Here is a 15167-nt window from a genome sequence, read left to right as displayed (position 1 = left end):
ACGACGAAAGGAGGAGGATTGTTGATAACGCGTATAAGGTTAATCGACGAGGATTTTTTTTTTTTTTTNAATCGACGAGGTTTTTTTTTTTTTTTTTTTTTTTTTTTTTGTTACTCCGCTTTAATGCCGGTAAAATCGTTGATACTATTGTAATCGAAGTTACCTTCGGTACACTCTGTATACCCGTATATACACACAGGTTATCCCATTCTCTTCCTTCGCGCTCCGTCCTCGTTCGTTGTACCTTCGGTCTCTTTCCATGGTCGGTGCTCCGGTCGCGAGCTGGCTATCTCGGGGTAAGGGGTAAGAACGCGACAGTGCCGGCGCACCGCGTTCCGTTACCCCGCGACATTGGAATTAATATCAAGGCTCTCTTTCATTGATAATTTATCAATTATATTAATATCAACACGTGGAAAAGTTTTAGGGTAAAAATTTTTCCCCAATAGTAATTTGTAATTTATATTTTTTTATATCGAATAAAACTTTTTCTATAATCACGTCGACTTTAATTTTAAAAAAATTATATATATATGCTTTATTATGAAATGAAATTTAATCGTTTTAATTTTCTTTTTGTAATAATTCAATGATTGAAAATAGAAATTGTGCAAGAAGCAAGATTATTATTTGGCTTGGGGAAAATTTATAGATGAAATTTAAAACGTTTCTTTATCGAATCGAATAAAATGTATTCGATAACATTTCGAAATTCGCACGTGGTTTTTCAATATATTTATGAAGATGTTTAATTATTGCAAAGTTTACAACATTTTCAGTTTTTAATTAGGTTGGTATAAAAATATTTTGTTGTCATATTAATTTTGGCACAAAGAATTTTCGAAGAGCGAATCTCGCGTTGAAAATGTAGAAACACACTTTACTTTATAAATAACTTCCGACGCGGTTATCCACACTCACACACAATTGCAAAGCACGAAATTACAATATCTATTCCGACGTCAAGATTATTTAAATTAATTGGAATGTTAAATGAATTTGATCCGTCGTCGGAAGGAAAGAATCGAAACTTGATCATCTTATAGATAACAAACATGATAATTATTATTAACGATTATTAAAAGGGAAAAGAATTTAATTATCGATAATACACAAAATTTTTATTCAATTATATACACAGATATAATCTCACAATAATAAAATTTTTATCGAATTTCTTTTCAAACCATTTTATTTAAAAAAAAAAAATAAATAAATAAATATAAAAAGAATTATTACGATTCTCATCCGCATTGAAACAAAACTGAACGTGGTCAGAAATAACCGACGTTACATAGTCATAACATTAGTATTGCGACACTAGAAGCGCGTGAAATTTTCCCGAAAATTGAACGAAATCTCGAACAAAAATCTCTTTTTCTTTTCAACGATGTCTCATTAAAAATCTCGATATTTCCCAGAACTGTCCGTTATAACCGGGATAAGGAGATAGAGAAAGAGAGAGAAAGGAGCCGAACGGGACGATAAGGAAGGAAGAAAGGAAGGAAAACGGAAAGGAAAAAAAAAAAAAAAAAAAAAAAAAAAACGAAGGAAAGGAAACAAGACGAGGGGCGTCGCGGATAGATCCGATCCTGAGTCGCGATTCCGAGGAGCGGGGGCGGCGGCGACGAAGTGGAAGGCAACGAGGAGGTACCGACAGTAGCTCCCAGACAGTGACTCCGCGCGTAACGACATGTAACCGGTTGATAAGTTTGTTCACGGTGTTATGTCATCGATGACAATTGTTGGACGAGCGCGATTTCATCGTGGTCGATCGGTGCGTCGGTCGAGGAACATAGAATCGCTATCTATGAATCGAAGTGGAAAGAAATAGTAAACAAACAAATATCGAAAGAGGGGGAAAGGAGGCACAAGAAAAAGGACAGAGGGATATAGAGAGAGAGAGAGAAGGAGCGCTTGGTTGGAAACGGACCTTGAAGTCGCGAAGTCGGGACAGTGGAAAGGATTAAAGAATTTCGAGGAGAGAGATTTAGGGTGCGACAAGGCCGGCGCAACCACCGTGTAACCAGCGAGAGAGAGGAAAGAGCCTCGCGGACAAAGAGAGAGAGAGAGAGAGAGAGGCGAATGTTGGAGCGTTGGAGAGAAGCTCGACGGGTCGAACGTACTCAGTGCTGCCAGCCGAGTAAGCTCGACGGAGTCGACGCCGCAAGCTCGATGCAAATCGACATTTCTCGTGCACGGATAGAGACGTACGTGCCTCGTGGGTGAAAATCGACGCAAGTGAATGATTTCATTTTTTTTTAATCTAATCCAAATCTCTCTTACAAATATTAAACATCCCAAAAGTCTGCCCTCGAAAACTCGCCTTCTTCTTTCCCCAGCCTCCCTTGGTGTCGCGTGGCTTTCCCCTCTTCTTCTTCTTCTTCTTCTTCTTCTTCTTCTTCTTCTTCTTCGTCGAGAAGGGGTTCCGGTTTACCGAAAGAATACGTGGGGGAGTGTGTCATGTCCGGTGCATCTTGGTCGCGAAAGTGGTGGGTCAACAATGTCAATGCCCTTGAGATCGATCGTCGCCGCTTGCTCAACGAAACCGACTTGTTGTTTGTTAATGGACGGTGAGAAATTGACTTCGGGGTGAGTCGAGGCCGGGGAAGGGGGGAGGGAAGGGGGGGAGGAGGAGGGTGCGCGGGGTGAATGCCTGCCCGTGATACGAACTAATTACTCAGTCGATGGAGCCACCACGGCACGGAGATACACGTTGACGGGGAGACGGGGACACGTTTCAACGATGTGATCTACCGATAAAGATCCTCTCGTTCTTTAACAACGACTGCAATAAAGAAGGAATATTTCGAAATTACTCTCGAACGGATATCACGCTACTATTTTGATGCACAGTGTGGTTCCTCGTGGAAAGTTTGTTTATTTGAAGGAAAGAGAAGGGGAAGGCGGGCAGAGAAGGAGAGAAGGAAGTCGCCTCGGTGGACGGGTGGCAGAGTAACAACCGCTCGTTGGATGGAGTGATGAGCGGGGCCCCTGCACGGGGCACAGCGCCCCGTCGTCAAAGGCGTCATCATCACCACCACCACCACCACCACCACCACAAGCATCAGAGGCAGGCTTACCGGGGGGAGGAGGAGGAGGAGGAGGGGCCGGGGGAGAAGCGGCCGAAGGTGAACCCGATATTTCTCTGGGCCTCGCAGAGGGAGCAGAGGATCGTCGAGGTGAGATGCGAGGACTACGACAAGAGGAATCGCATCAAGCTGACGAAGACGGCGCAGGGATGGCGTTCGATACCGAGGACGGCGTCCAACATGCTGGGCATCGCCGCAGCCGCAGCCGCAGCCGTGCACAAGACGCAGAGCGGCGCAAACTCCTCTTCGAGTTGCTCGAAAGTCGCATCGGGGGGCGAGGGGGCGCGAAAACTCGCGGGCAAGAGGGGGCACGTGGCGAAGGGATCGGCCCCCCCGAACGGGCGGACCAATGGCTTGGCCGCGCGAGGGGGGCACGTTGGGAGGAAGAGGAGCCGCGATGAGGCCGGAAAGTGTCGGCAGACAGCTTACGGCTTCCCTCTGGAGGAGATGAGGAACAACGCGAATTGGGACGAGGAACGGCGAAGGGTGCGTTGCTTGGACGAGGACGAGGACGAGGAGGAGGAGGCAGAGAGGGGGGCGGAGGAGCAGGAGCAGGAGGAGGAGGAGGAGGAGGAGGAGGAGGATGAGGATGAGGATGAGGAGGGGAAGGGGGGGGAGGAGGAAGGAGGCGGGAACGAGGGGAAGGAGGAAGGGAATGACGGAATATCGGAGAAAGAGGAGGCGTGGAGAGGTGGAAGTAGGAAGGAAAGGAGGAACAACAAGCTGGAAAGGCTGCAGAGGGACAAGCTGTTCCAACCGCGAGTCGTGTTGGAGCAGCTACACTTTTCCCGATTGCCCGAGGGCGTTCATCGGAATGTCCTTCAGGGGAGGAAGGGGGAGACGAGCGGGGATGAGGACGACGTGGAGGAGGAGGAGGAGGAGGAGGAGGAGGAGAGGAGGAGGAGGAGGAGGAGGAGGAGGAGAAGGAAGGCCGCGGACAGCGAAAAGGGAAGGAGGCACGGGAACAAGGCGGGCATTCAGGACATATTGAACATGATCGATGTCACGGCCTCCCCGGTTCTAGCCACCGACACGCCTAGCGCCGATCTCCCCGTCGATTCCACGAAAACTTACGACCAGGTTCTCGAGGGCAAAGCGAACGATCCCCCCCCTCCGGAACTCGTCCAAGAGCAACTGGCCGCGAACAGGGGGCTCGGGGAGCAATCGTCGAGGGCGGCCACCACGTGCGACGCCGTCTCCAGCTATCAACAACACGCCGACCCGTTAATCAACAAAAGCAACGCGGACAACGTTGCCGAGGGTAAAATCGAGATACACGGGGAGAAAATTCTCGGTTATCGGGAGACCGAGAGCGAGGAGGACGAGGAGGGCGAGGAGGACGAGGAGGACGGAGACGAGGAGGAGGAGGGGAGCGTTGGACGAGCGAAGGACGAGGTCGTTATTGTTTCCATGAAGAGCGACGAGGGCGAGTCGAAGCAATCCGCGTGCAAGATCGCGGAAGCGGACGGTGGCGTTGGGAGTCGGGGGAAACGGGGGCCGAACCCTCGCGGGTGGAGGAGGGGGGAGGAGGAGGGCGGCCAGTTGGAAGAGGAGCGTCCCGACGATCCCGGCGAACCCGTGAAGATAACGGACTACAACGACAGCTCGAAGATCCTGAACGCGTTGAGGAACACGCCCGGCCTCTCCGTCTCCATCACGAGGACCCACACCCCCGAAATGGCCAAGTGCGGGCCAGCGGCGCCGAGGCCCGCCTCGAAGGCGTCCTCGTCCAGCCGCTCGCCCGACTCCCAAGCCGAGTGCGTGGAAAGGTTGTTGAAGAGCGGCAACAACAACAATCCTGCCGATTCCGCGACCGAGTCCTCCCACCAGGATCGTATCAACGCCACCACCACCACTTCCACCTCTACTTCCACGTCCACCTCCACCTCCACCTCCACGCCCCCGAAAAATCTTCCCGGTTTGTCCATCATCATCCCGAGTTATCGATACCGAAATTCTCAGGCGATCGCGAGTCGTTCGTCGCCGAGCGCGAAGTCGCGAGTCGAATCCCCCGAAAGCACGGTGAATTTCCCGAAGAGCGAGGGTTACGGGGGCGGGGAGGTCGAGTCGAGGTTGGAGGGATTCTTTCACGAGGAGGAGGAGGACGAGGAGGAGGAGGAGGAGGAGGAGGAGGACGAGGAGGAGGAGGAGGACGAGGAAAGAGACATGGAGGAGGAGGAGGAGGAGGAGGAGGAGGACGATTGCGACTCGCAAGTGTTGGAGGATCTGAGACGTCAGAATCGAGACTCGCTGGATTACTTCCACAGGCAGGGCATAGGGAACTCGGAGGAGCGTTCGAAGGCAGCCGAGGGGGGGAAGAAGGGCGAGGCGCGAAGGATGAGCTCGAGCGGGAGGAGCAGCGAGGCGCAGGCGAAGTGCAAGTATCAGGACGTGGAACACTTCGACGAGCAGGTGCTCGAGGAGCTGAGAACTCGTGGCACGGTTGTGTCCCCCCAGCCGAGCGGTATACCGTGTTCCCCGGCCTCGAGGAGGCCCTCGTCCGCCTACCTCGAGAGGTTGCTGCCGAGCCCTCCTTGCTCGGTGTCCTGTTCCGAGGACGCGAAGAACGATTTGACGTTGAAGGGTATACTGTCCTCCCCGAACCAGATGGAGATGAGGGATCACGAGAAGCAGAAGGAGATCTCGAACAGGTGCGATCAGGTGCCCAGCGACCACCTTCCTACCCGCCTCGATCACCATCCATCGAGGGGGAGGGGGGGCAAAAGTTGTCTCCAAGAGCGGTCGACCGTTCACGGTCAGGAGGTGAGGAACTGTGGGAGGCCGATGTCGAGCGGTGACATTCACAGTAGCACGTATTTCGCGGGGGCGGAGCGCGGGGCCAAGAGGCCCATGTCGGCCGAGTGGTCCGTATGCGGTAGGCAAAAGAGCCAGTCCACGTGTCAGAGGGGTGCGAAGGTGCGGGTGCATCAAGTTATGGAGGAGGGTTGCGCCACGTCGACCAGCACCGACAAGCTTCTCGATCCCGCTAGTCAACTTAGAGAATTGATCGAGACGTCGGGACACCTGATACCGGACCCCCTACTCGTTCCCAGGGACTATCTGCCGGGCCTCGCGGCCGCCCCGGCCGCCGAGATCCCCAAACTGTTGGCCTCGAGGCCCGAGCTCAGGTTGCCGGAAGCGTTGACCAGGCCGGATCTCCTCCGAGACCCGGATCTGTTGGTGATATCGTTGGCCCATCTTCAGCACGTGCTAGATCACGGCGAGGGGCCGGTGTCCAGGTCGCGGCAATCGTCGCATCCGAGGATCAACAACGGGGCGAGCAACAAAGGGGGGCCCGGTGGCCACGCGAGCAACGGGAGGAAGAACGCGCTGCAAACGAGGCCCAAGCTCAGCTGCAAACCGATCGGCACCCTGATGCCAGCGCCGATCGATCTGTCCAGCAGCCGAAGGACCAATACCTATCTACCGTTGCTCAGGGTGAGGAGCGGTTTGCTTAAACAGGAACCGGAAGTCAGCTCCACGGCAAGTTCGCCCGACGAGTCGCAACTTTGGCATCCTTTGTTCGGCAGGTAATTTTTATTTCTTTTTTATGTACCGTTTCGAAGAACGAACGCAACGATAATTTCGATCGCGTTCGATTATTACGTAGCGTGTAGATATATGAAAAGTATAAAGTTCAAATGTTATATCGGAAATTAGGTGTACGTAGAAATATTGTTATTTTCGAAATAGCGATCGTGTGTTTAATAATTCGGGGGGGAATAGTTAATCTTCGAATGATATATGATATTTTTTATCCAATATGGCAATTACAACCGGTTTAACATTCAATTTTTCTAACGAACAATTAACCATTACGTAACACGATAAACAATTTCACGCGGTTGACGCAAGTGTTCATTTGCATGACGAATATAATATTAATTATATATTTGATGTACGTCAGATATCGTGCAAAAAAATATTTCGGATCGAGAATCCCGTAATTATCGCGTGTAATGTCATTATCTTTTTGTTCAACTTTGAATATCGTTTTCAATTTTGTCAAAGATTTTAAAATAATATTCGAAAGTGTTTGCACGCGGAACAATTGGAACAATTCGAACGGGCCAGAAATTTTTCGTGAAATATCGTTTTTAAAAAAAAAGTTAAATTCCTCTTCTTCCTTCGAGACATTTATTTGTATAGACATTATTTACTCGATGAAGATAATTATGCGTGGTTATTTTATTTGACTTCTGGTACGCACGAACGAAGGTAGTAGAGAAATATCCCATGGAACATGTTGGAATGAAATACGTCTGGTCTGTATGACGTCGACTGTAATTAATGCGAAAGAGAGGTAGAGGAAAGGATAAAGGAAAGAGAGAAGTAAAAAAAAAAAAAAAAAGAAAAAAAAAGAAGAAAAGAAAAGAAAAAAAAGAAATCATGAAAAGCATATAAAATTGAGAGTCCACGGATTAACCTCTTACTGCATCTGCAATCTGCATCTAGATGTAGAGTCAACTTGCAGACGCGACGTTGCCAGTTAAAAGAAAAGAAGTTAGAGCCGCGTTGCTATCGATGTATGCTTTCGAACGTATTGTTTCTTCGCGAATGAACTTTTTTAAAAGGACGAAAAAAACTTTTTTACTCGCTAAGACTTTTTCGAAATTCCATTTCGTCCTTAAAAAAAAAAAAACCTTAGAAATAAATTTATTCAAATTCTAATTTTAGATAGGACACGGTTAAAGAGATATAAACACAATTAGATTCGATCGCATAGAAGGTTGACACGAACGAATGGAGAATTTAATAAACATTATTAAATTATACCTATTTAAATTTACCGATCACGCACCAAGCATTAGTATTCATAGTCGTTCAACCAGTGGCTAGCTTTAAACGCCTCTATTTAATAATCGATTCATCGAATAACTCGTATTATGGAACTTCTAATGTCTATATCGATCGATTGATCGAGAGAGAGAGAGAGAGAGAGAGAGAGAAAGAGAGAGAGTGTACCGTGTCAAATCAATAATTAACCATCAACATCTCGCGCATCAAGAGTATTATTCAATCAAAGAGTGATCTTAATGAACCAGAAGAATTCTTTGTCATCACTGTCGTCCATCGCGGGACAAGACGATTAATTAATCGAATAATTATCGAATACTTTCACTTACGATCGATCATCACCGACAAAGAGCACCAACTGCAACAATCGAAGTAACGTGGCCGAGCATCTTACCCTTTCCACTTTCACCGTTACAATTGGCCAGACGATTTGATGCCCGATTTTCTCCACCTTCTTCCAAGGACGGTGAAATTTCAATTTATCTAACGCGGTCAAATGTCGGACATGGTACACGAACAATTAAATTTTCTCTATACGTATCGACACGGTAGACGACGGTAGACGACGGTGGCGTGTACGGCGTGTACGGCGTGTACTTTATGCATACAGTATGGACGGAAAGGAGACCAGAGGATACTATTTTGCGACTTGACGATGATGGCCACGACGACGGAGGTAGAGGTACACACTGATAGAACGGCACAAGCTCGGTGATAGCGTGATCATTTGCATTTTAATACCGAACCGACGATAGAGACTCTGTATCTGTCGCAGGCTCCACCTCCGGTCTGTCAGCTTGGTTATAACGAGCCGATCGACGACGCATACATGACCACTGTTAAATATTTAAACGGGTAAACTTGAACGTTGGTAAAACTGTTGACCACTGTTACCTCCTACATGGAGAGAGATGATCGACGCACGTCTCTTCCCGCGCCATCTTGATTTATTTCGATAGCTCGTCCTAAACCTGAATACCTACCTATGTGATTATCGATAATCGATGTTTACGTAAATGAAACGCGCATGCGTCAAGTCGCGATCGAGACAACTTCATCCAAGTTTAGATACTGTTCGAAAAGAATTTTCACGGAATACGATTTTTACGAGTTCTTTTTTTTTTTTTTTTTTTNTTTTTTTTTTTTTTTTTTTCGTAAAGAGGACAAATTTAAAGTTTATCGCCAAACTTTTCTTTGTAAACCGATTATTTTTTTTTTTTCTTTTTTTTGCTAGTTGCGTATTTATCTTATTTCGACGGAAAAGGGGAAAAATAAGCGACGATTTAAAACTAGATCAACCGGTATTTATTCTATCTTTATTTATGGCGCGTAAAACGAAATTTATAGGAATATAAAACCACAAATGGTGTCGATAACGAAAAATAACTAGAAGAGATCCTAGAATATCGGCATCTGAGAGGGGGGGGAGGGGAAAGGATAGTTTTCTACGCGTTTTTTTTTCTTTTTTTTTGTAACAGAAGTTTGTAACAGAATTTGCCACGATTCAGATCGATGGAATCGGCCGTAATGTAATTGGTGAAGGGGAGTGATTCGACGATCACCGTGGATTAAAACGGCTCGTTTCCAAGACGAGGAGCCCGAATTCCTCCTACTTTCTACCGCTTAATCTTCGCGAGAATATCGAGACCGGAGCGGATCGAGCACTCGGCCTACCGTAATTTATTCGTTGTTGAACGTCTGCCATATGAAATTTCACGGATCACGGATTTAGAATACAATCCTGGAATAGAATAATCGTGGGAGGTGGTCGAATCGAGAAGTAAACAAGGGGGGGGAGGAAGAGAAAGAAAAGAAGAGAATCGAGAAAGAATTTCTTCTTCTTCTTTTTCCTTCCTTCGTCGAAGGAGGAAGAAACGTTTCTCCTCGACCTCGGATAGCAAAATTTTCTCACGAGGTGGTCGAATTCCTCCCGATGGCACGATCTTGTAACGCGTCTCTTCTAATTGGTGATCGAGACTTCTCTAATTAGGACCGTGTGTGCTCCTACGGATCGGCAATTGGCAAGACGCGAAAGTGGGTCGTGGTGGCTCCCCGCGTTTTGCCCTACGTTCCTCGCCTCGCTACATTTTCCGAGCAGAAACTGTTGCGCAACCGGACACCGCTCGCAAATTCATACCGTTCGGTCCTTGCTCGAAGGATCGAGATAAAGATTATCTGTCGCTGTTCGTCGTTTCTCGAAACGAAACGAATATTTATCGCGTCAAAATCCTCCATCGTTTCATTTTTTCGAGGTTTATTAATATTTACAATTTCACTTCGAGAATATTATCGTCGGAGAAGAATAGAATTTCTGACCGATTGTCGGTCATAAACTTTCTTCCTTTCCTCAATGTATAAAGAAATGGAACAGGGAACGCTGATCGCACTGGGCACCTCGAAAGCAATCTCGAAACCACGCCACGTTGATGAAAGGTTAATGAAAATAATTTTCATTAGTTTCCGACTTTTTACTTCGTTTCTATAGGAAAGTCATTATATCTCTCGATCCTTCCCATTGTCTCCATTGCCTCTCTTATTATAACGTAGTCAGTTGGAATTACCTTCGTTGCCGGGATATAATGATAGGAGTCACGATAGGAGGAAGAAACTTTTACTACGTCGCGAGGTCCAGAAACATGAAAAAAAAAAAAAAAAAAAAAACAGAAACTCTAAGAAACTCGCAATCCTCCTTAAAAAAAAACTTAAATACAAGTAACAATCAAATAGATCCTCGATAACAACATATCTAATCTATCAAACAATGAACAATTTAAAATAATTCGTCATTCTAACCTATTTCTGCAAATCGTATATAATTATTTCCAAAATCTTGTCGAATTGATATTTCGAGGCGTTCTTCTGCTTCCAAACGGTTAGAATCGAAGCTCGAACACGAACACGAACACGAACACGAACACGAACGTGATCGAAACGTAACACGCGTCACGAGGCTCGCGTTGAATCGAATGTAAATTTTGCGTTGAACGGTTAGGTTAGGTGAAGGAGAGGCAAATGGATATTTTATTGTAACACGAGGTGGCGGCACAGGGAGGAGAGAAAAGGAGGGACAGTTTTTTCGAACGCCCTTTCGCTCTGGCGGAGCACTTGTGTAAATAGCATTAGGATGCTACTCTCCGCGTTCGGCGGACGGCTTTAATGAGAGGGGGAGGGGTATTAAAGGAGGGTTCTCATGTGACGACACGAACGTTCATCGATCGTACGAACGGCGAATTCGAAAGCCGCAGGCCAACTAGCGGAGAGAGCGGGGCGGGGGGAAGGGAGAGAATGGAAGGAAATTGAAACGAAAGCTCGTTTTAACGTTTTTTTTTCTTTCTTTTCTCGAAAACTGATGGCAAGGTTCGAAGTATGTAGAACGGATTCGTCCTTTAACCTTCATTCTCCATCGTTCCAAACCACGTCCGATACACTTTTTTCTTTTCCCCTCTCGGCCGAGATATCGAATGGCAAATTACGAACGCCTTCCGATCTCATTTCCATCGCGATTCTTCGTTGATTTCCTTCCTTTATTATTTATTTCCTTCACATCTTTCTTTTAAATTAATTTCGTTTTCGTAATGTTTCTTTTTGCTTTTTGTTGGAACGAAAGCAGAGTTGAAAATTTCGTATAAAGTTTTACATTAAGTTAAATTCAAATTGTTAAAATGCTTGAATAACCGTTTTATATAACCGCTTTTCGTATAATCTCAGCTTATTGTTACATTTGAACGATAACGAAATTCAACTATTAAATTTTCCCCATCGTTGAATGAAAGTTCAAGTTCGCGTTCGATCGATAAAACGAAGAAAGATTTTATGTACGAAACGCATGCAATCCGAACTGAACATCATAACTATCCCCCGCTCGTTTCGGTGAAAAGTTGATTGGAGATTGAACGAAAATTACACTGATCCAAGCACTGACTTATACTACTTCGTTTCGAAAATGCTGGCTTAATTGTACAATTGGCCACTTGGATAAATTCTTTGGAAGCGAAAGAAGAAAGATCGTGCTTTTTTCTCTCTCTTTCTCTCTCTCCCTTTTTCTCTCGATTCGAAATACGCGATACGCAAAATTCGAAGGTTGTCTAATAATGGATAATCGTATCGACGTGTCTATCAATGTTGCCCAAGAATCACGAGGCTGGTCACGATTTACGATGCGTCCAGTTGGATCGGTCGATGCTCGCCGGCCCTGAAGGCTTACCTCGCCTACGTCCACGCCCACGTTCCTGCCACGGGGGGGCAGAGGCGGAGGGGATGGATAAAACGAGAAGGATAGCAGGAACTCGCCTCTATCCTTCTCCTTCGCCTCGATCTCTATATACACACATATATATATAGAGGAAGAATATATATACAGATATATATATATATATATATATATATACATGTATTCTTTCTCTCTTGTTTTTCTCTACGCCCGCTGATTCTCCCCCCCCCCTTTGCCTCTTCATATTCGAGCCTCTTGAAATTCCTCTTTTTCTACCATTCATCTCCCCGCCTTCCTTCTCCCCTTCCCCTACCCATGTGAGTTTTTCACATTCCTTTTTTATTTCTCTTATTCTTATACTTCTAATTGCTTTCCTTTCCCTTTCCTCTTTTTTTCCGATTGTCCTCCTGTCCTGTCTCCCCGCTTTCGTCCTTCCTCCCCTTTTACACATATTTACACGGTGGTGGGACACGGCTAATAATACTCGTAAAGCGCAGGGTTTATTAAATAGTCTCGGGAGGTATATAACTCATGGGAGGGAGAGAGAGAGAGAGAGAGAACACCGGTTCGAATCGCACATCGGCTATGTGGACGCCCCTTTAGAGACGGATCGATGAATACGATGAGCGAACGAGCAGAGGTTGGCCGCGGAAGAATCGGTTCAAAAGCGTCGTCTCCGCGCTTCCTCGATCGATGAAATTCAACGTTTCTTCTACCGTCCTTCGACCTTGGTAAACTTATTACGCCTCTCTCTCTCTCTCTCTCTCTATATATATATATATATATATATATATATATATATATAATCGATTAAATCGAATTATGATTAAACCGTAGGATCGAGGCGTATAAAAGTATTAAGATAATACTGCGAGAAAATAAAATTGAAGCTGGTTTAATTAAATTGGGAGGGTTTAAGATGGGTGAAAAAAAATATGGGCAAAACTGGAGTGAACTGGATGCTGGAGGAGTGTCGTCGGTCGCAATAACCCGGACCGGTAGCAACTGCTGTCTGGGCTACTTGAGCGGACAGCGTGTTACTACTGGGCAGAATAGTGCGCGCTTCCCTCACAAAGAGAAGAGAGATAGAGAGAGAGAGATGATACTCGAGTTACGCAAGATACGTGAGATACTTGTCGATACTCGAGATACCTGACTCTGGAGGGGGAGGGAACACCTGAGGTCGGTGTTAAAAGCCTGTATATACGAGAATTACGAGAAGACACTCGAATTACAGAAGGTGTGCGGGAACTGTGAACGGGCGAATCTCGGTCAGTGGTCGCAAGAAAGTGTACGATCTAGATTTAATGACGCCATTGGCATTCAGGACGCTCGATTCTATTTCTAGATACCCGCCACTTAGATCGCTTTAGAGAAATTATGAATTTATCGGCCGCCGAGCTCTATCGTTTTTTTCTTTCTTTTCTTCTTCTTCTTTTTTTTTTTTTTTAACTCAATAACTGTTCAGCAGAATTATCGTCATCTTCCATTTTCGATTTTAATCAAATTCATCGTAAATTCGTCGGCTCGGTTGGATAGTAAAGTAAGGAAAAAAAGAACTGGTAATGAGTATAGAGAAATATTTATACTTTTTACCATTAGAATGAATAGAGGATGGAAGATTTATACGTATTTTTCCAATTCTTGTTTGCGCTATATCTTAACGCGATTACCCCTAATTGATCCGATTGTTGTTCAATGCCTCGAACGGGATTAAATTTCTTCCGTCTATCTCGCGGAGGACGAGAATCGGCCGGGGGAAAAAAAACAAGACAAGTGTAACAAACACGTGGCGGCGGTCGTTTTAGGGCGTAGAGATTTGTACTTCGGTTGAGAGGTATGGGACCCGCTCTCACGGATCGATGTTCGTATGATATACTAGCTGTACATAGACAATGCTTCGTTCCTGTAGCTAGGTGGGTGGATTCTGCTCGGCAACGTTCAGTTCATAGACCCTGGTCAATGCTCCAATCTACTTCTCCTTCTTTTAAAATACATCGATACGATCGACAGCATACATCGATATAAATTAAACGTGTATATATATATATTTTTCTTCCTTATTCCTAATTCCATGGTATCGACGAATCTTAATTTAAAGATTTTTTTTTTTTAAATTAGTATTTGCATTTATATCTCATTTTTTTCCATTTTTTCCAATTTCCAAAGAATCTGTATATAACTAGAAATTAAACGTGTATATATATATTTATTCCAAATTCCATGGTATTGATGAATCTTGATTTAAATTTTTCTTTTTTTTAAATTTGCATTTATATTTCATTTTTTGTTTTTTCCATTTCCAATTTCCAAAGAATCTGTGTATAACTAGAAATTAAACGTGTGTATATATATCTTCCTTATTTTTAATTCCATGGTATTGACGAATCTTGATTTAAAGATTTTTTTTTCTTAAATTAGTATTTCCATTTATATCTCATTTTTTCCAATTCCAAATTCCAAAGAATCTATGTATAACTAAAAGATCATTCGGAAATAGATCAGTGAGCTTTTTGCCATTTTCTGCCCTTCCATTTTCATTTTCATTCTTCCTATATTCGTCTCTACATTTCCATTCTGGTAGAAAATTTTCATCCGTCCAATGTCTCCTCGTTACACCAAAAATAACAATTACAGTTTTATAATCGGTGAATAGATATTTGATCTCGTGATATATTTCTACATATATATATATATGTAATAATTAATGTTCCGTTCAAGAAATCTGGATCGTTTTAAATTCATATATAACACGAATCAAGTTAATTTTGGACCTGTTCGCTGACACATTAGTACGAAGGTCGGATAACACAAAGCACGTGTCACCACGTATCGCCACGTGGCTCCCTTTTCACGAATGTTTCCTCCCTATTCGTTCGTGACACACGTATAAACGGGATATTCATTTCCCGCATTGTCGTCTCGCGTGTATCACGAAAAAATCGTAAAATTCTTGCGAACCTTATACTCCTGTACAAATTATATTACTTTTCGGTACAGGAAGGTGTTGCGTAACAACGTCCTTGAATTTGGAGAGAGAGAGAGAGAGAGAGAGAGAGAGAGAGAGA

General features: G+C 44.9%; 1 protein-coding gene across 1 annotated transcript in view; it reads left to right on the top strand.

The window, feature by feature from the left end:
• Positions 1 to 1526: 1526 nt before the first annotated feature.
• The window catches only part of LOC122710455, a 23286-nt gene continuing 9645 nt past the window's right edge, over positions 1527 to 15167 (top strand). Inside the window, exon 1 of the mRNA XM_043928322.1 lies at positions 1527 to 6622. Within this exon, the coding sequence (XP_043784257.1) occupies positions 2982 to 6622 (3641 nt within the window). The 5' untranslated portion in view covers positions 1527 to 2981. The remainder of the gene's footprint in view (positions 6623 to 15167) is intronic.

Source organism: Apis laboriosa, unplaced genomic scaffold, assembly GCF_014066325.1.
Source record: "Apis laboriosa isolate Shangri-la unplaced genomic scaffold, ASM1406632v1 scaffold105_cov147, whole genome shotgun sequence".
NCBI classification, from domain to species: domain Eukaryota; kingdom Metazoa; phylum Arthropoda; class Insecta; order Hymenoptera; family Apidae; genus Apis; species Apis laboriosa.
The sequence above is the reverse complement of the archived record's forward strand: the minus strand, read 5'-3'. Positions and strand labels throughout refer to the sequence as shown.